The 16,525-nt window shown below is 39.3% G+C and overlaps 1 protein-coding gene across 2 annotated transcripts in view; it reads left to right on the top strand.

Moving 5' to 3' along the window:
- The window catches only part of LOC134333177 (histone deacetylase 9-B), a 61,518-nt gene extending 45,316 nt beyond the window's left edge, over window positions 1-16,202 (top strand). For both annotated transcript variants that reach the window (XM_063015045.1, XM_063015037.1), the window contains 6 exons: window positions 468-602; window positions 1,874-1,980; window positions 4,745-4,867; window positions 9,323-9,464; window positions 10,588-10,799; window positions 15,697-16,202. In XM_063015045.1, coding sequence (XP_062871115.1) covers window positions 468-602; window positions 1,874-1,980; window positions 4,745-4,867; window positions 9,323-9,464; window positions 10,588-10,799; window positions 15,697-16,068 — 1,091 coding nt within the window. In that variant the 3' untranslated portion in view covers window positions 16,069-16,202. The remainder of the gene's footprint in view (window positions 1-467; window positions 603-1,873; window positions 1,981-4,744; window positions 4,868-9,322; window positions 9,465-10,587; window positions 10,800-15,696) is intronic.
- Window positions 16,203-16,525: the final 323 nt, after the last annotated feature.

The raw sequence follows: 16,525 nt of genomic DNA on the forward strand, positions 1-16,525 counted from the left end.
CTAGTCCAGATGAAGGAGCAAAGTGATCCCCTTTATTCTGACTTTATTACAGCTAGGAGGTATCCCAGAGTGCCTCAGCAAGCCTACGCACACGCTTACCATGCACGGCATGTGTGCTTCTGGAATATTTAGATGAGGTTATATACCTGTGCAACAATCACTGCAGAATATATTTAGATTAATATATTCATATGAGTACATTTGTTTTTATTACCAAATTGGTTTGGACATTAGTAGTTTAAACACTTACTATTCTGACTAAATGCATTCCAAGTAATTCAGGGTTAAGGGCCTTGCTCAGGGGGCCCAACAGTGGTAATTTGGCAATGGTGCGACCTGAACCAGAGACTTTCTGATCATTAGTCCAGTAGTCTAACTGCTAAGCTACCAGTACCATAAAATGTCTATAAATAATTCCATCTATATACGTCTTATCCATCTCTTCCTCTCTTCTTTATCTTTCTCAGCATCTGAACCCAATTTAAAGGTGCGCTCAAGGCTAAAGCAGAAGGTTTCAGAAAGAAGAAGTGGCCCCATCCAGCGCCGAAGAGACGGCAGTGTGCTGGTGACACCCCCCAAGAAGCGCCCGCTGGATCCCAGTGGTAAGAAGTAGCCTAAGGCCTTATCCACCACTCAGAATAGCAAAACAATTGGCGCTGAAAAAATAGAATTGTTCTCTTTCAACTGCCCACTTGTCCAGCACCAGTAAAGTGTGTATTTAGATTTGGTACCAACTGGATCTAATGGTACTTTTTGTCAGTTAGCATTTACCAAAGATAGGAGATAGCTCAAACACTTGTTTTATTCATTTATATATTTTACTAAATGCTTTATCTTGGTCAGGATCATAGCAGGTCTTCAGCATTTTCATTACTGATCAATGGGTGTTAATATGGAGTTGGTTCCACAAAACTTTGCACAAAACTTTGCAGTGTTTTTAAAAATTCGTGCCCACAAGAGCATTGATGTTGGACATGAAGGCTCTCCAATTTAAAAGTGTTTCAAAAGGGCTTTGTGCAGGCCATTGGAGTTCCTGCACACCAAACTTAAAATAAGTGCGCCCCATTTCTTTAATATGATCTTCTTTCCTTTTCTTGGTTTGCCTTGATTTCTCCTCATTTCTAGGATTTGAGGTAAGGGATTAAGGAAAAGAAACAAGAACACAGGAATTAAGGCCAAACGGTTCCAAACTGATCGATTTCAGGGTCATGGGCTAAAGGGCATTGGAGCTTGAAATCAAGGTGGAAAAACCTTTAATGAAATACATCAGAGACTGGATTGTGGGTAGAAAAGATTTTTATTCTTGTCTGCAGAGAAGGCTCGCACTGACACTGTCTAAGTCCCACAAAGAAATTCGGTGAATGTGATGACAGAAAGAAAGTAATCACCCTTTATAGTCCCATCAGTGACTTTATAGGACAGTGGAAGATTCCACCGTTAACATAGATTTCTTTGCTAGAATGTAGGAACTGGTCTAAGCCAGCTAGAACTCGGTTTTAGAGGTCATACCATGAAATTGATACACTTCTTGTCATGTAGACCACTTTCCAGTAACTTTCTATTGTAGCAGTATTCTTGGAATATTGGAATCTGACTACTGGCTATTATGCCCTAAATATATCTACACGCTCTAAGTATCAGGAATACTTCTAGTGTAAATGATCATTTTTCTCCCACAAGTTTTAGGATGCACCCATGGGGTAGCAATTGAAAACTGATTGTATACAGTATGAACAGATGCTTATAGACCACATTAAAACCATTAAAATGTTTCAAATAAACAAATAGAAGAACTAAACAAACTGATAGTTAGAAAATGTTGAGCAGATGATCACTATAATCAACCATAAAGTCTTCTTTAATTCTCTTACAGATTCTTCAGCCAATGACAGCTCTCCCAGCTCTGGCCCCAGCTCTCCCATTGGCCTATGCAGAACTGAGAATGGCCCGACCCACCAGGCCAGCACCTGCCAAATCGAGGTACCGTATCAGCTCAGAATAAAAATTCTAGCTCATCCTAGCACAATAAGGACATGGATAGCATTTGTGCTTGCAACACTACCTTGCGTGCTTGGCTACTGTAAACTCTTAGCTTGACATCGCTGGTTCGGATCCATGCTGCTTTAGCACGCAACGAGTTGTTTACCCGTGTTGGCTGGAGGTTTTGGGCTCGGCAAATGATGCATTGTTTGGAAGGACTGTGAAAAGCCGGTGAAAGAGCATGAGTGTGTTCCTCCAGGCTCTCATAACTGAGCGCTGTGAAATAAACAATACTGTTAAAAAGTCATTCCGCGGCACAGCGGGATTACATCAGTACCCACCAACACATAGGATCTGCTTAACCTCCTTCACTCCCTCTCTTCCTCTGTCCTGCTTCATTTATCCTGCTCTCTCAAAAGGCTTGCTTCCACTTTTTTTAGGAACCTTTCCAGGAACTAAGGAACATTTCAGGGTTGCTATATGTTCCTAAACCACAGTACATGGAACTTGCCACTGAGTAGGTACTCTTCTGCAGACCAGAAACTAATTGGGGGTGAAGATTCATTCACTTATTTACTTACGCCTATTTAGAGCAGCCAGTTAACCTTCTGCATGTTTTGGGGAGGTGGGAAGTAACTGAAGTACCAAGAGGAAACCCACACTGACAAAATAAAGACATGTCAGACTCCTCACAACTGACTGGTGGTGCAGTCCAAACCCAAGTTACTAGAACTATAAGGCTGTGTAACCCTTTGTGCCACATCGATTAAGCTGTTTAAAAAACCTGATGTGCACACACATACACGTCAAGGTTTTTGTAGCGTTTGTGTGTGTGTGTGAACGTAGGCATGTTTAACTTTTTAATGTTTGTATTAAGCTCTGGGCTCAGTGACTGTCCTTTCCGCTCTGTGCTGCGGTTTCTACCCCAAAGCTGTTAGGGGGTGAGGGGGTGGATGGGGGAGCGCAGTTCTGTGAAGTTCTGCCCAGGCATTTCCTCATTGGGCTGCGGGCCAACGTACGAGGGCCGCAGAGCCCGCGTCCCTCCTCCTTCAAGACCCCGGGACACAATGGAGCTCTTTCTGCAGCTCATCTTCACACACGGCCCCCAGAGACGGCCTGTTTGTGTTTGTGTGCCATAACTCTGCCCTGAAACTCAAGGAGGGAATGCCCTTCTGACAGTGTGGGTGGGTAAGGTTGTGAGTATGTTTTCAGGGCTTAATTGCTTTACCAGACACCAGGATCTCTAGACCCCCCATGTCGCTCCTCACACACTTATATATACACATAAAAGTTCGATATGATATTGACACAACCTCAGTTCACTCAGAGACGCTGTACACTTAGAGCTTCCTGTTTGTCTAATAGAGGCCGGGCATGGTCTCTCGAGAGCTTTGTTACATTACGCTTTCCCTTTCAGAGACCCAGGGGTGTCGTAAAAAGGTTAAAACTTCGAGAGAGAAAGGGGGAAGGGGTGGATTTGTGTTCTTATATAGACTCTAACCCAAATGGTCCTCTGAAATATATGAAGTTTGTAGATTTACATGGCTGTCAGAATGACTTTAGCTATATAAATAATATAACAATACTATAACAAAGCTTCTTTTCTAATCTTATACTATTGAAACACAGTGTGAGTAGAAAAGAGTTATATTCCTGTCTGCAGAGAAGAGAAGTCCCACATAGAAACTCAGTGAATGTGATAAGACAGAAAGAAAATAATCACCCTTTATACTCCCATCAGTGACCCTATAGGGCAGTGGAAGATTCCACAGTTAAAAGAGATTTCTTAGCTGGAACATAGGAACTGATCTAAACCAGCTAGAACTGGGTTTTGGAGGTCATACAATGTAATTGACGAACTTCTTGTCTCGTACACCACTTTCCAGTAACATTCCACTGTTCTAATTATAAAGAATACTTCTAGTGTAAAGTAGTCACGTTATTTGGAATAATGGTTCCAATACATATGTTACTCATTGCATTCTTTATTTTGTTCAAGAGCTGCACCATGTTTGGAGAAGCAGGATGTTGATCTGTCAGCCTCTCAGTAGACAATTACCTATGCCTTGTATCCCTCTGCACTGCCTAGTTTGGTAGGCACGTGGGGTACGAGGTCCAGTTGCGTTTAATCTTTTAATTCCTGTCACCTGTACCTAATAAGCGTTAATTCACTTCAGGTGAAAGGTTTCCTATATATCATGGCTTCTCACTGTCCTCTTTGCCAGCTCCTTGGTTAACATACGTGCATTTTTCTAAAACGGCTTTGATTTTTGCTGATGCAGAATGTCAACATGCTATATATATATATATACTGTATCTGGGAACCACCATTATCCTTTAAAAATGACTCAAAATCCTTCAGTCAGTTGTGCCAATTTTTAGCCCCGATGACTCATTTTGACTCATTTTAACTTTGTACCTTTTGAGTTTTGTAACTTGTAACTTGTTTGTTATTTGTTCTTCTTACAATCTTCTTATTCTATATATTGCAGCTTCTCACTGTCCTCTTTGCCAGCTCCTTGGCTGGCATACCTCTCACTACTTCATTACTCTTAAAACCTAGTATTAGTATGTGTTTTCCCACCTGATAGCAGTGTTTGGGTGTATATTTCAGTTTATTTGAGTTTAAGAAATCAATTAGAGCTCATATTAGTCATCTTATTATTTGACCATATAAGTCTGACAGTGCTGATTTTTTTTTAGATTTTAACTTTTGATTTGGGTGGGTATTGGTTGTCTCATGCACATTTACTGTCTGTTGCAGAATTATGTGCCACAAGGGGGAGTACTGAAGGCAGACGGCTCTCTGGCTCTGTTAAACCTCTACACATCGCCTTCCCTTCCCAACCTCACCTTGGGCCTCCACTCTGGTCCATCTCCAATCAGTGTGAGTTTCTCTCAGACCTGTCCTCTAAAGTCAATCACATCTCAAGGAGACTGGGTTCTCCCAGTTACTCCTGGTTTATCCCAGGACTGTTTGCTCCTAGATTTGTCTTTTTCTTGCTACTGTCATCTTTGGCTTGCTCATTTGAGGTTATTGAACTAATATCTGTAAAGCTATTTTAGAGACAATTTATATAATTAAAAGCCATAAACAAACTTACTTCTATATTATTCTTAATTCTTTTATCAGTTTATGAGCTTTAGTTGCTATTAATTAGAGACCACAGCAAAACTGTCGTCAGGCAGTTAATGTTTCATTAATAATCAGATGATCAACCAAGTATTGTTACCAGCATGGAGAACCAATGATCTGTTTTAAGAACTGGTGTAAATGCCAAACCATTATGTAACTGAAAGATTTCATTCTTGCTTTTGTTTTACATGATCCTAGACTTTGTTGGCTAACATGATATTGAAAAAAGGCAACTTATTTATTTACACTTTAACTTTTACACTTTAAGATTTAAATTATGTTATAAATAATAATATAAATAATATGGATGACAAAACAACACCACTCATACAATTGTTTCCTAATACCATTCTTTCTCTTAGATCATATTTTACTATCCAACAGTAGATTATTTAGGCGACCTGGTGGCGCAGCGGGATATTCTGCTAGCACACCAGTGGCAAGATTCTGAACTTGCCACTCAGTGAATGTGATAAGACGGAAAGAAAATAATCACCCTTTATACTCCCATCAATGACCTTACAGTACAGTGGAAGATTCCACCGTTAACAGAGATTTCTTAGCTAGAACATAGGACCTGGTCTAAACCAGCTAGAACTGGGTTTTGGAGGTCATATAATGTAATTGACGCACTTCTTGTCTCGTACACCACTTGCCAGTAACATTCTATTGTTCTAAGTATCAAGAATACTTCTAGTGTAAAGTAGTCACATTATTTGGAATAATGGTTTGCATTCGGTATTTTTGTCCAAGAGCTGCACCATGTTTGGAATCGTGTCTTTCTGCGCTGGGGACACAGAGATGCAGCAGGATGTTGACCTGTCAACCTCTCAGTAGACAATCACCTGTGCCTTGTATCCCTCTGCACTGCCTAGTTTGGCCGGCAGGTGGGGTATGGGGTCCAATTGCGTTTTGATTCCGTTTGATTAACCATCTGGGCATAATTGGCAGTGCCTGCAACATACACGGTTCTGCTAGGGCAGGATGACCGGGCTATGTGGGTGGGGGCTTCAAATTCTGTGTAAGGACCCTGATTGGCAGATAAAGAGGTGCCTGTGCAAAATGCATAGGTGAAAAAGGGTTCCACTAAGGGCTGTGCATGGGTCATTGGAGGTGTGAGCAGCAATATACCCACCTCGACTGCAATCAGGGATCCTCCAGCAGCGGAAGACAAATTTACTATGGTAAATTGGGAGAAAAATGGGAGAAAATGCATAAATAAAATACAAAAAAAGTAGATTATTTAGTGTTAAATAAAAAAAATGAGAGATACATGTGGTTGCTTAAAAGAAATCTTGTATGAAGAGCCCATACAATTACTGGCCCCTACTCTGACAACTGATTTAAGGTTAAGCATTTATTTTACTAATGTTTTAAATTAAATAACTTACTATCAAATCCTAGTCCTTTTTACGTTTTTGATGGTAGACATTCATATAACCAAACAAGTCACTTTAACAAATGTCTGTCTTAAAGTTTAGATTCTTGGTTTAAACAGCAGGATGGAACAGAGTTCATTTTGCCAGCCAAGAAAATTTTTTGTGATGGGATCCCAATAGAATAAGAATAAAACAAATCTAGACAGAGCACTGTTTTAAAGTTGTTTTATGATAACCAGCCCATACTTTAGTCTGCACAGAAACAGATATGAATAGATCCTCTTAAAAAACATGAGGTATTTAAAGCAATATTTTTTAGCAGTTATGTGAGCCGTTGGGCCCCTTCTATTTCTGGGGAAAGCAAAAAAATATCATGAGGAATTCTCCTGGTGGACCAGTGGACAGATATGAACAGAATACTCCTTTGGGAGAGAGGTGCAGTCATGCGAATGTATTTATGTACAGGATTTAGAGTGTACAAGGTGACTAGAACTGCTGGTACAGGACCCAGGACTTCCAGGATCCAGGAAAATACAGAATAAGAGGAAAGAAAAAAGGCACAGAAGGGATACAGAGACAGACCTCAGAAAGAAAACAAGAAGTTGTATGTTTGCTCCTCCTTAGCTTTAGATTTGTTCTAACATGGCCACGGGGGGCTCTGCTCTCTGACCTGAAGGCTTTCAGGTCTGTGCGTAAATAGGGAGAGTGAGTTTTGGGTTTCAGGGTGAGCTCTTTATCACCTCATTCATCACAGTACGATAAAACCTTAAGGAAACCGGGTCCTGTAACTGCCCCTCATAAATATGCACTGCTAGGTTTTAGGTTTCAGGTAAACCAGTTGTTATGCAACTCGTTTGCATGCACGAAGGCTTTGAACTTTAAATAGATTATGCTGGAATGTATTTTAGCCAAACGACAAGCAGCAGAATATTAAAACACACAGCTTGTCCTCTGTTTCTGTGGCTGAATGTCTTAGAAGGTGTGCTAGTGCTGTTCTGTAAATATGATGTGAGGAACATCAGGCACAGAAGCATTTTAAACATAGCAGCATCAGTCAAAAATATTCAGCTGACAGTTTTCTGTGATTAGAAACTAAAAATGATAAAAGGGTAAAGTAAGAATAACTCGATAAGGAACCATGGAAAAAAACATAAAAACATAAAAATAATTATTTTTAATTAAACCACATAGAAACTAAATGTAACTAAAGCATTTCCTATTTATATTGAATTTTTTTTAAAGTTGGTTAGTGTCTAGAAATTTTCAGTCATTAGTCTATGACTTCCTGTTCCACTGAGGAATATAAATGAGGTGACACAGAGGTCAAATTCTCTCATTCTTCAACATGGAAAAGAAAGACACAAATCAAATAAGGAAAAAGTGTGCTGACCTTCGGAAGTTAAGGACATAATAAAATATAATAATACTGTACTTAAAGGCTGGATTTTTTGTATGTTTTCCAAGTGAGGTTAAACTAATTCACCTTGTTATTCAGCTTTACCAGGTGCCAAGTATTGTAGTGCGACTATATTTATACACTGTATTTACTAATACAGATTAAAGTAGACTAATGCCAGTCTTTGTCTTACACATATTATATGTATACAGTGTAATCACGACAAGTACTCTATCATTCACCTAAATAGACTTTATCAACATGCCACCTTCCTATTTTGAGTTTTTCCATAACATCATTGATGTAACCCAGATACTATTACAACCTAAATATAATTTCAGTATTGTTTAATATATGTCAATATTTACAGTGTTTAATAACAGCATTATATCAGGGAAATATGATCTGGGCATTCCTAACTGTGCCTAATACACAATCAGTATTAATAGTAATGTATCCTTTATGTTGTGCATGAATCTAGACCTTGTTGGGTAACATGATGTTAATAAACAGGCTATTTAACCCTTTAATGGTCTCACCAAAAAAATAATGTAAAAAAAAAATGATTTCTTTGCATTTTAAAGTTTCTCGAGACTATACCAACAACAAACAATAATAATCTTTTTTTATCAGTGCACACAGTATTTTTTTAATGAGCCTCTACCAAACAGATGAGATGATTCATGGATGATTTTTCAGCTGCTAGCTTTAAGCTGACATATAGGTTATAAAGGCTGTTTTCCTAAAACCATCTACCAATATTTTTGAGAGTAACACATTAACCAAGGAGTAGATACAGCCCAAACAAGATTAATTAAATACAGCTTATTTTTACCCAAGTATTTAGACTCAAAGTAAACTCGACCAAATGGGTAAATTAATTTTTATAAATTCTTAAGGTCAGAAACGAGAATCAGGAGACCATCAACTAGTTTGTATATAAAAAAAGAGATTTGTTAAAGATCTATTGATTTCATACACATACAAGAAAATAGAAAAAACTGGCCTTGCACAGTGTCTGTATGAATGACTAAAAAACACCCATCATACTTAGAAAAAATGGTCAGTTTTATGTCAATAAATAGGATAAGTCAAGAAGATAAGTAAAAGAAGATTATAGCGAGGGCTATCAAACACATTTTTGTAAAATATATTTGTCTAAGTAGATCAGAAAATAGGGAATAAGAATACACTATATAATAAAAATATAGCAAAACAGGACCAAAACCTTTAATTTGTTTTTAAAAAAATGCTTTCATTCAATAGACGAATAGACAATAGACGAAATATTAACCTATACAGTGGTATGAATCTTTACTTTGTTACTAAACCAGTAGTTACATGTTCTCATATCTTTTAGTTACACACATTTAATTTACTTTGCCCTAACACTGTTTTTTTTTATTCTTGGTCTTTCTCTTTGCCCTGCAGCCTGCCTCATCTTTGAAGGAACAAGCAGGAGAGTTGGGTAGTGTACCATCTTTGCGGGAACCAAAAAACATCAGCCATCAGGCTCTGCTGCAGCATCTGCTTCTAAAGGAACAGAACAGGCAACAGAAAATGCTATCTTCTGGTGAGCAGACAATATGTTTAAATATATGTATTTTATTTGTTTGTTTATTAGGATTTTAACACCATGTTTTACACTTTGGTTACATTCATGACAGAAATGGTAGTTACTCGTTAGAAAAGGTTCATCAGTTCACAAGTTTTAACGTCAAGTACGGTCATGGACAATTTTGTATCTCCAATTCACCTCACTTGCATGTTTTTGGACTGTGGGAGGAAACCGGAGCTCCCGGAGGAAACCCACGCAAATACGGGGAGAACATGCAAACCACACAGAAAGGACCTGAACCGTCCCACCTGAGGATCGTACCCAGGACCTTCTTGCTGTGAGGCGACAGTGCATCCTTTACTTACACAGTTTCTTATTGGCAAGAGTCCCCCCTTCCTACTAAACCTTTAGTTACCTTTTTCAAACTGTTATGAGATTGCTAGCTTTTTAGGTTGTAGTTAATTCTTAGCTGTTATTATTGACCTTTAGTGTAACCGCAGCGTATTGCATAAATTTCTATATAATATTTACTTAGTTTACTTTGTTTTATTAGCCTGCTAACTATATATGCTAAGCTATAGTATCCTCTTATGCTAGCCATTTTAACAGCAAGTAAGTTCCTTTTAAAAATTGCCCAAATTCTAAATGATTAAAATGCATTTTTGAGAAGTAATTTCACTTAAGCACACAAATATAACAGCCACATACTACTACACAAGCAACTTAGGTTAAACCAGTTATGGTTGGTATCATGACAGGTAACTAAACAACAAGTCCTAAGGTTTAAGTTTTCTTGCTATATTTATTACAGGTCTAATCCCCTTAGCTATATTTAAAGGCTAGAGGTCGTCAGTGCAGTAGCTCAACTTAAATAGCAACATAGCTAGCTTGCTACAAATAAGCTCACATTACAATGGGTTCTCTATTTAGATCTGCCCTTTCTTGATAAAGCAAAAACAAATGACAGTTTTACCTGGAGCTCTGTAGGAGCTCAGGGTTCTGCCCTAACAATGACTACGATAGGCACAAAATTATTTTATTCAGGTCATTCACTACCCCCAGTTTAACCATATCTCTGGTTTGATTTAGTAGCACATCTTTCCTATTATCATTTCCTTTACATTTTTTTTGTTCTTAGGTAATGCCTCAGCGCTTCCCCAGTCTCCTCTAGTGATAAAGGAGCGGTCAGCAGGTGGCGCTCGACCCAGACTGCCTCGTCATCGGCCTTTGAATCGGACCCAGTCAGCACCACTGCCCCAAAGCACACTGGCTCAACTCGTTCTCCAGCAGCAGCACCACAACTTCGTGGAGAAACAAAAACAATACCACCAGCAGGTCCACATTAACCAGGTACTAAAGCTAGAGCAAACGAGTAATACAGTAATACAATATAAAAGAGTGATACACTCCAAAATGTCCAAACTATTTCATAAATGGCTTATAGTCTGTGACAACATTAACGTATTATTTAATAACTGCAGGTAGTAAGGTTATTTAAATCAAAATTAACAGTTGATTCAGACTAGATTGTTTTATTTCCTTACGCACATATTATACCGTCAACCACAGAATGATTGCCACCTTATTAAAGATGGATCAACAAAGTTTGCAAAAATAGTATTTTGTGGTTAATTAGCCCAGTCTAATTACAGCTCTGTAATTAGTACCTTGTGCAACCTGCACAAAACCTTCCTCTATCAAGCTCTTATATGTCTTATATTATTCTTAAAAAATGTTTGTTAGGGGTTATGGCTCTGAGCTATTGATCAGGCCCTCAGACCATGATCCTGCACTCTAATCCAAATAAGCTTGTTATTGTAAATAATAATAATAATCATTTTGTTGTACTATAAACCTGTGTTTACTATGTAGATATTTACACCGACCAGGCAGTAAACATTTTACACCTGTGATGTTGATGTGTTAGAAGCAGGAAAAATGGGCAAGCATAAGGATTTGAGCGAGTTTGACAAGGGCCAAATTGTGATGGCTAGACGACTGGGTCAGAGCATCTCAAAAACTGCAGCTCTTGTGGGGTGTTCCCAGTCTGCAGTGGTCAGTATCTATCAAAAGTGGTCCAAGGAAGGAACAGGGTCATGGGCGGCCAGGGCTCACTGATGCTCGTGGGGAGGGAAGGCTGGCCTGTGTGGTCCGATCCAACAGACAAGCTACTGTAGCTCAAATTGCTGAAGAAGTTAATGCTGGTTCTGATAGAAAGGTGTCAGAATACACAGTTCATCACGGTTGCAGGGCTGTTTTGGCAGCAAAAGGGGGACCAACACAATATTAGGACAGGAAGTGGTCAAAATGTTATGCCAGATCGGTGTATATAAAAATACTAAATTGGAGGCATTCAAAAGCATAAACAAGCCAAAGCAGTTCACACAAGAACATCTCTTAAAATCAGACTATATTTTTGGAAGTTAATCTCTGTAGATAATTTAACAGTGTTCTGCCAAAGGATCCAGTTAAGATCACATTTACATTTACAATCATCTGGTATTTTATAGTCAGTGTTGCCATGTAGCCTAATGATTCCCATGGTCTTTAAAGGAAAAGCAGCCCTAAAACCACAGATCCTGCACCTTAAATGTGGTTATGTTCTTTGTATTGTTGTGCCCCACAGGAGCCCAACTAACTTCATTTATTTCATTTAATTAGATCACAGTAATGCATTAGTTGTATGATCAAACAAGTCAAACAAGGACTTTTTAAAATGTCACATGCTTGTGGGTTACTGATGTTTTAAGGCTAACAGCATGAACAGAAAACACATCTAAATCGTGATTGCAAGATTACACATAAGTCTTGGCCAGTTGTGTGTGTGTGTGTGGGAATGCTAAAGCTGAGTTAACAGGCCCTCTGGTTCAGTGCTCAGTGTTGTAGCTCTTGATGGCATTTTATAAGAGCTTGGGGCTTTTAAAGAGCCAGAATATTAAAGTCCCTTGGCTGCTGCCTGAACATGACAGGAAGTTGATAAATCTTGGCAGGATGTTTACATTGGGGCCACTATACCAGGGCCTCACCTTTCTCTTTCCCTCCTTCTTTCTCTTTTTCCTTCTCGCTCTCTTGCATATCTTTTTTCTTTCTTTCTCATATTGTACCCTCATTCCCCTCCTCAGTTTCTTTTTCTTTCTTCTATCATTTATCCCCCTACCCCTCTCAGTGGTCTCTCTTTTTAATTCCTGGCTCATGAGTCTTGTACCTTAGTTTCATTTCCTGAAGGCCTAGGAGGAAAGCAGGCTGGCACCAGCACACTCAGAGCTTTCATATTATACATGTTTCATACATTTTTTTTTCTTGTAAAAAGAGCTAGAGCAGCTAAAATCCCCTGTCTCGTTTGTCTCAGGATTATGCTGAAAGCCCTTAAACTCCTAAAAGTGCCACAACATCATTCTACAACTGGTCTAAGTGGTAATATTACACCAACTATAGCTGTATGCTACAAAATATAAGTGCATGATAACTTCAGTAATGTTGGAGCAATTTAAATGAATTAAAAACAATCGCTACCGCTACAGTAAATGCTGTAAATGTAGAAAGTAGAAATGTAGAATGGAATGGTTTTATATGGTTTATGTGGTATATTAAATAAAACCTTTATGACATTGTGCTTTAACTTAATAAAAGTGTAATAAATTGAGGAGCATACCAAAAATAAAACATTTAATGCATAACAAATGAGAAAAGGTAAAAGTTGCTTACATTCGAAAAAAGAATAGCAAATGATTGTATTATCTTAGTTTCAAATAAGTCATTTGCTTCTTTTAAACAACATTTAAGTCATACATAAGCCTTGTGTATTAGAACAAATGAGAAAGCTTAAAATACAAAATTTAAAAATGTATACAAATTTTGTACAATGTGTATCCACCTTTTTTATGCATTTTCGTCCCCTTTTCTCATGATTTTTAGCACGTCCAATTTTTACCCAGTTGCGTTATGCTTCCTCTCTACTGGTGCTGACCCCCGTCCTGATTGAAGAGAGCGAACTAACACATGCCCCCTCCGACATGTGTGCAGTAGCTGCATCTTTTCACCTGCAAGAGGCGAGTTCATATGCCGATCAGCTTTGTGCACGGAGAGTCACACCCTGATCAGCATTATTCCTCTACTCTGTGCAGACAGCATCAATCAGCCAGCAGAGGTCGTAATTCTGTTAGGAGGTCCCTATACTCAGTTATGAGGTCCCTATTCAATGGCCTATGCTGCTTTATCATACCCTTTGAACAACAGCCAGTCGTTGTTTATGCAGCCAGTCCAGCCGGATGGCAGAGCTGAGATTCCATACGATGTATTCGTAATCCCAGCTCTGGTGTGCTAGTGTGTTCTACCGCTGCGCCACCTGAGCGGTGTGTATCCTTTTACTTTTCACATCTAGTATTAGAAAACTAAAAAAAAGATGTGAAAATGTCTAGGTACGAATTCTAGCATATAACCAATTATTCAAAATGGGGAACATTCTATTTATTTATCTATTAGGATTTTAACATCATGTTTTACACACTTTGGTTACATTCATGACAGGGCAGGTAATTACAGGTTACACAAGATTCATCAGTTCAAGTTTAATGTTAAACACAGTCATGCACAATTTTGAATCTCCAATTCACCTCACTTGCATGTTTTTGAACTGTGGGAGGAAACCCATGCAGACACGGAGAGAACATGCAAACTCCAAACTAAAAGGACCCAGACAGCTCCACCTGGGGATTGAACTCAGGATCTTTTTGCTGTGAGGTGACAGTGCTACCCATGGCTGGATTACTGACCGGGCCAGTGGGGCCAGCGCCCAGGGGCCCTTGAGGTCAGGGGGCCCCGGGGGGGCTCTGGCCCAAAACATTTTGCGATGCCTATCAACATTTATGATACAATATATTTTTATTTCCGAGGGCCCTCCATTTTAAGGATCCTCTGACTATTAGGGACTTTGACCCCAGGGCCTCTTGGGCGCCCTAGCCATGCTTTTGGGGCCCCTAGCCATGCTTTTGGGCCCTAGCCATGCTTTTGGGGGCCCTAGCCATGCTTTTAGGCCCTAGCCATGCTTTTGGGCCCCTTATGAAAATGGATGAGGCGTTGTGGCACTGCTCTGACTTCGACTTCTGGCTATTAGGGGTCCTAGGAAAGAGCGGGGCATATTTTTAGAGGGCCCTGGTTATGAGAGCCCCTACCAGGGGGCCCTAGAGAAGAGCAGGGCATACCATTAGAGGGCCCTTGATCACGAGGGCCCCTGCTATGGGGCCCTTGACTTCCATAGAAGTCGTTTACCATGGCTCCTTGACTTTCTAGGGACCTACAAATTGCCAGGCAAGCTACCATATTTCATAACAGACGTTTTGCCCAGGGGCCCAGACTATCCTTAATCCGTCCTTGGTGCTACCCAGCGAGCCACTGTGCCACCCAAATGGGGAACAAATCACATTTAACAGCTAGCTTACTAAGAAAGTGAACCAAACAGAATAACCCATGCTTAAAATACAAAATCACATAATTTCATCCATACCTATAAAGTATCGTAGATAAATCTTACAGACTGAGACTAGTGTTATTTATAAATGTAAACAAGTACTGTCTTACAAAACACCCTCACCCACATTAATTTTGTAGAAATTTATTTAGCTGCATTTTTAGTCAAAAACTAATGGTTTACAGGCTGTACAAATAAAGGACTTTATTTTTAGTGCTAGATACTAAAGCGCAGACTTATTATATTCACATTTAAACACAAATGTTAAGTACAACAGCAGAGGTTCTGTTTTAAATGTCACCATAGTTCCGCCTTCACTTTATCCCTTGTGTGTCATTAATAATTTGGGACCTTAAAAGCTTGGGATTTGTCCAAGATCCTAGGGACAAAAGAGCATTCATTCATATTGCTTGTCAAATTCACTGCAAGATCAAACCTTCAGCACTAACCAGGAAGAGCTTTTTACTATTACATATACAATATAAACCAACACAGGAAAACCACGATTAGCTGATTAACCATGGTTTTCCTGTGAGATGGTTTATTCAGCTTGAAGATGTTAGTGATCATCTTATTGAGTTGTCTACCATGTCACTACCATGTCCATAAGGCAGATCAGAATTGAGAGCTGTTACTCCAAACCCTAAAAGGTTTTTGTACCAATCACCCAGTTTGTCATAATCCCAAAATGATTAATAAAGTGAATAAAATGTTGTCAGAAAAAGACTGTGAGGTATTTTGTGCACCACCTGACATCACTCTCTTTATTACTTTAAATAGATGCTGTCCCAGTCTATCGAGCAGCTGAGAAACCCCACCGCTTACATGGAGGAGGAAGAGGAAGTGAAGGCCCCGGAGCGCCCTCTGCCCCCTGCTGGAGTGATACGGAGCCACAGCAGCTGCAGCAGCGCCAGTATTCATTTAGATATCAGCACAAAAGCCGAAGCCTCCAAAGTCCCTGCCAGCGTGATCAAGGTGAAAGAAGAGCCAGTGGATTCGGAGGGCAGGGTGGAGGAGGAAGCACTGAATTTAGGTGTGGTGGGAAGAAGAGAAAATGGAATAGAAAGAGAACTGGAGCAGCCGAACAAGGCTTTATTGCTACAGGTGAAAACTGAACAGAACGTAGAGAGCATGACTGAGACCAACGTCTGAGAAGAATTGAGTTGAGAGAATTGTGGCAAAAGGAATAAATGAGACAAGGAATAATGAAAGTTGGACGAATTTAGAAAAAGAGAAAGAAATAATAATAAGTAAAGGACAAAGATGACAAAATATAAATATTCATAAGAGAGTTAAAGCATCTCTGTGGCTCTGTGTTCACACTACCAGATCTTACCTTTAATTTACTGCTCAAACTGCTTTCTTGTAAGGTTGTTCATATTTATTTTAAAGTGGCATATACACCGATCAGCCATAATATTAAAACCACCTCCTTGTTTCTACACTCACTGCTCATTTTATCAGCTCCACTTACCATATAGAAGTAGTTCAATTACTAACTGTAGTCCATCTGTTTCTCTGCATGCTTTTTTAACCTGCATTCACCCTGTTTTTCAATGGTCAGGACCCCCACAGGACCACCACAGAGCAGGTATTATTTAGGTGGTGG

The sequence above is a fragment of the Trichomycterus rosablanca genome, chromosome 2 (genome assembly GCF_030014385.1).
Source record: "Trichomycterus rosablanca isolate fTriRos1 chromosome 2, fTriRos1.hap1, whole genome shotgun sequence".
In the NCBI taxonomy this organism is placed as follows: Eukaryota; Metazoa; Chordata; class Actinopteri; order Siluriformes; family Trichomycteridae; genus Trichomycterus; species Trichomycterus rosablanca.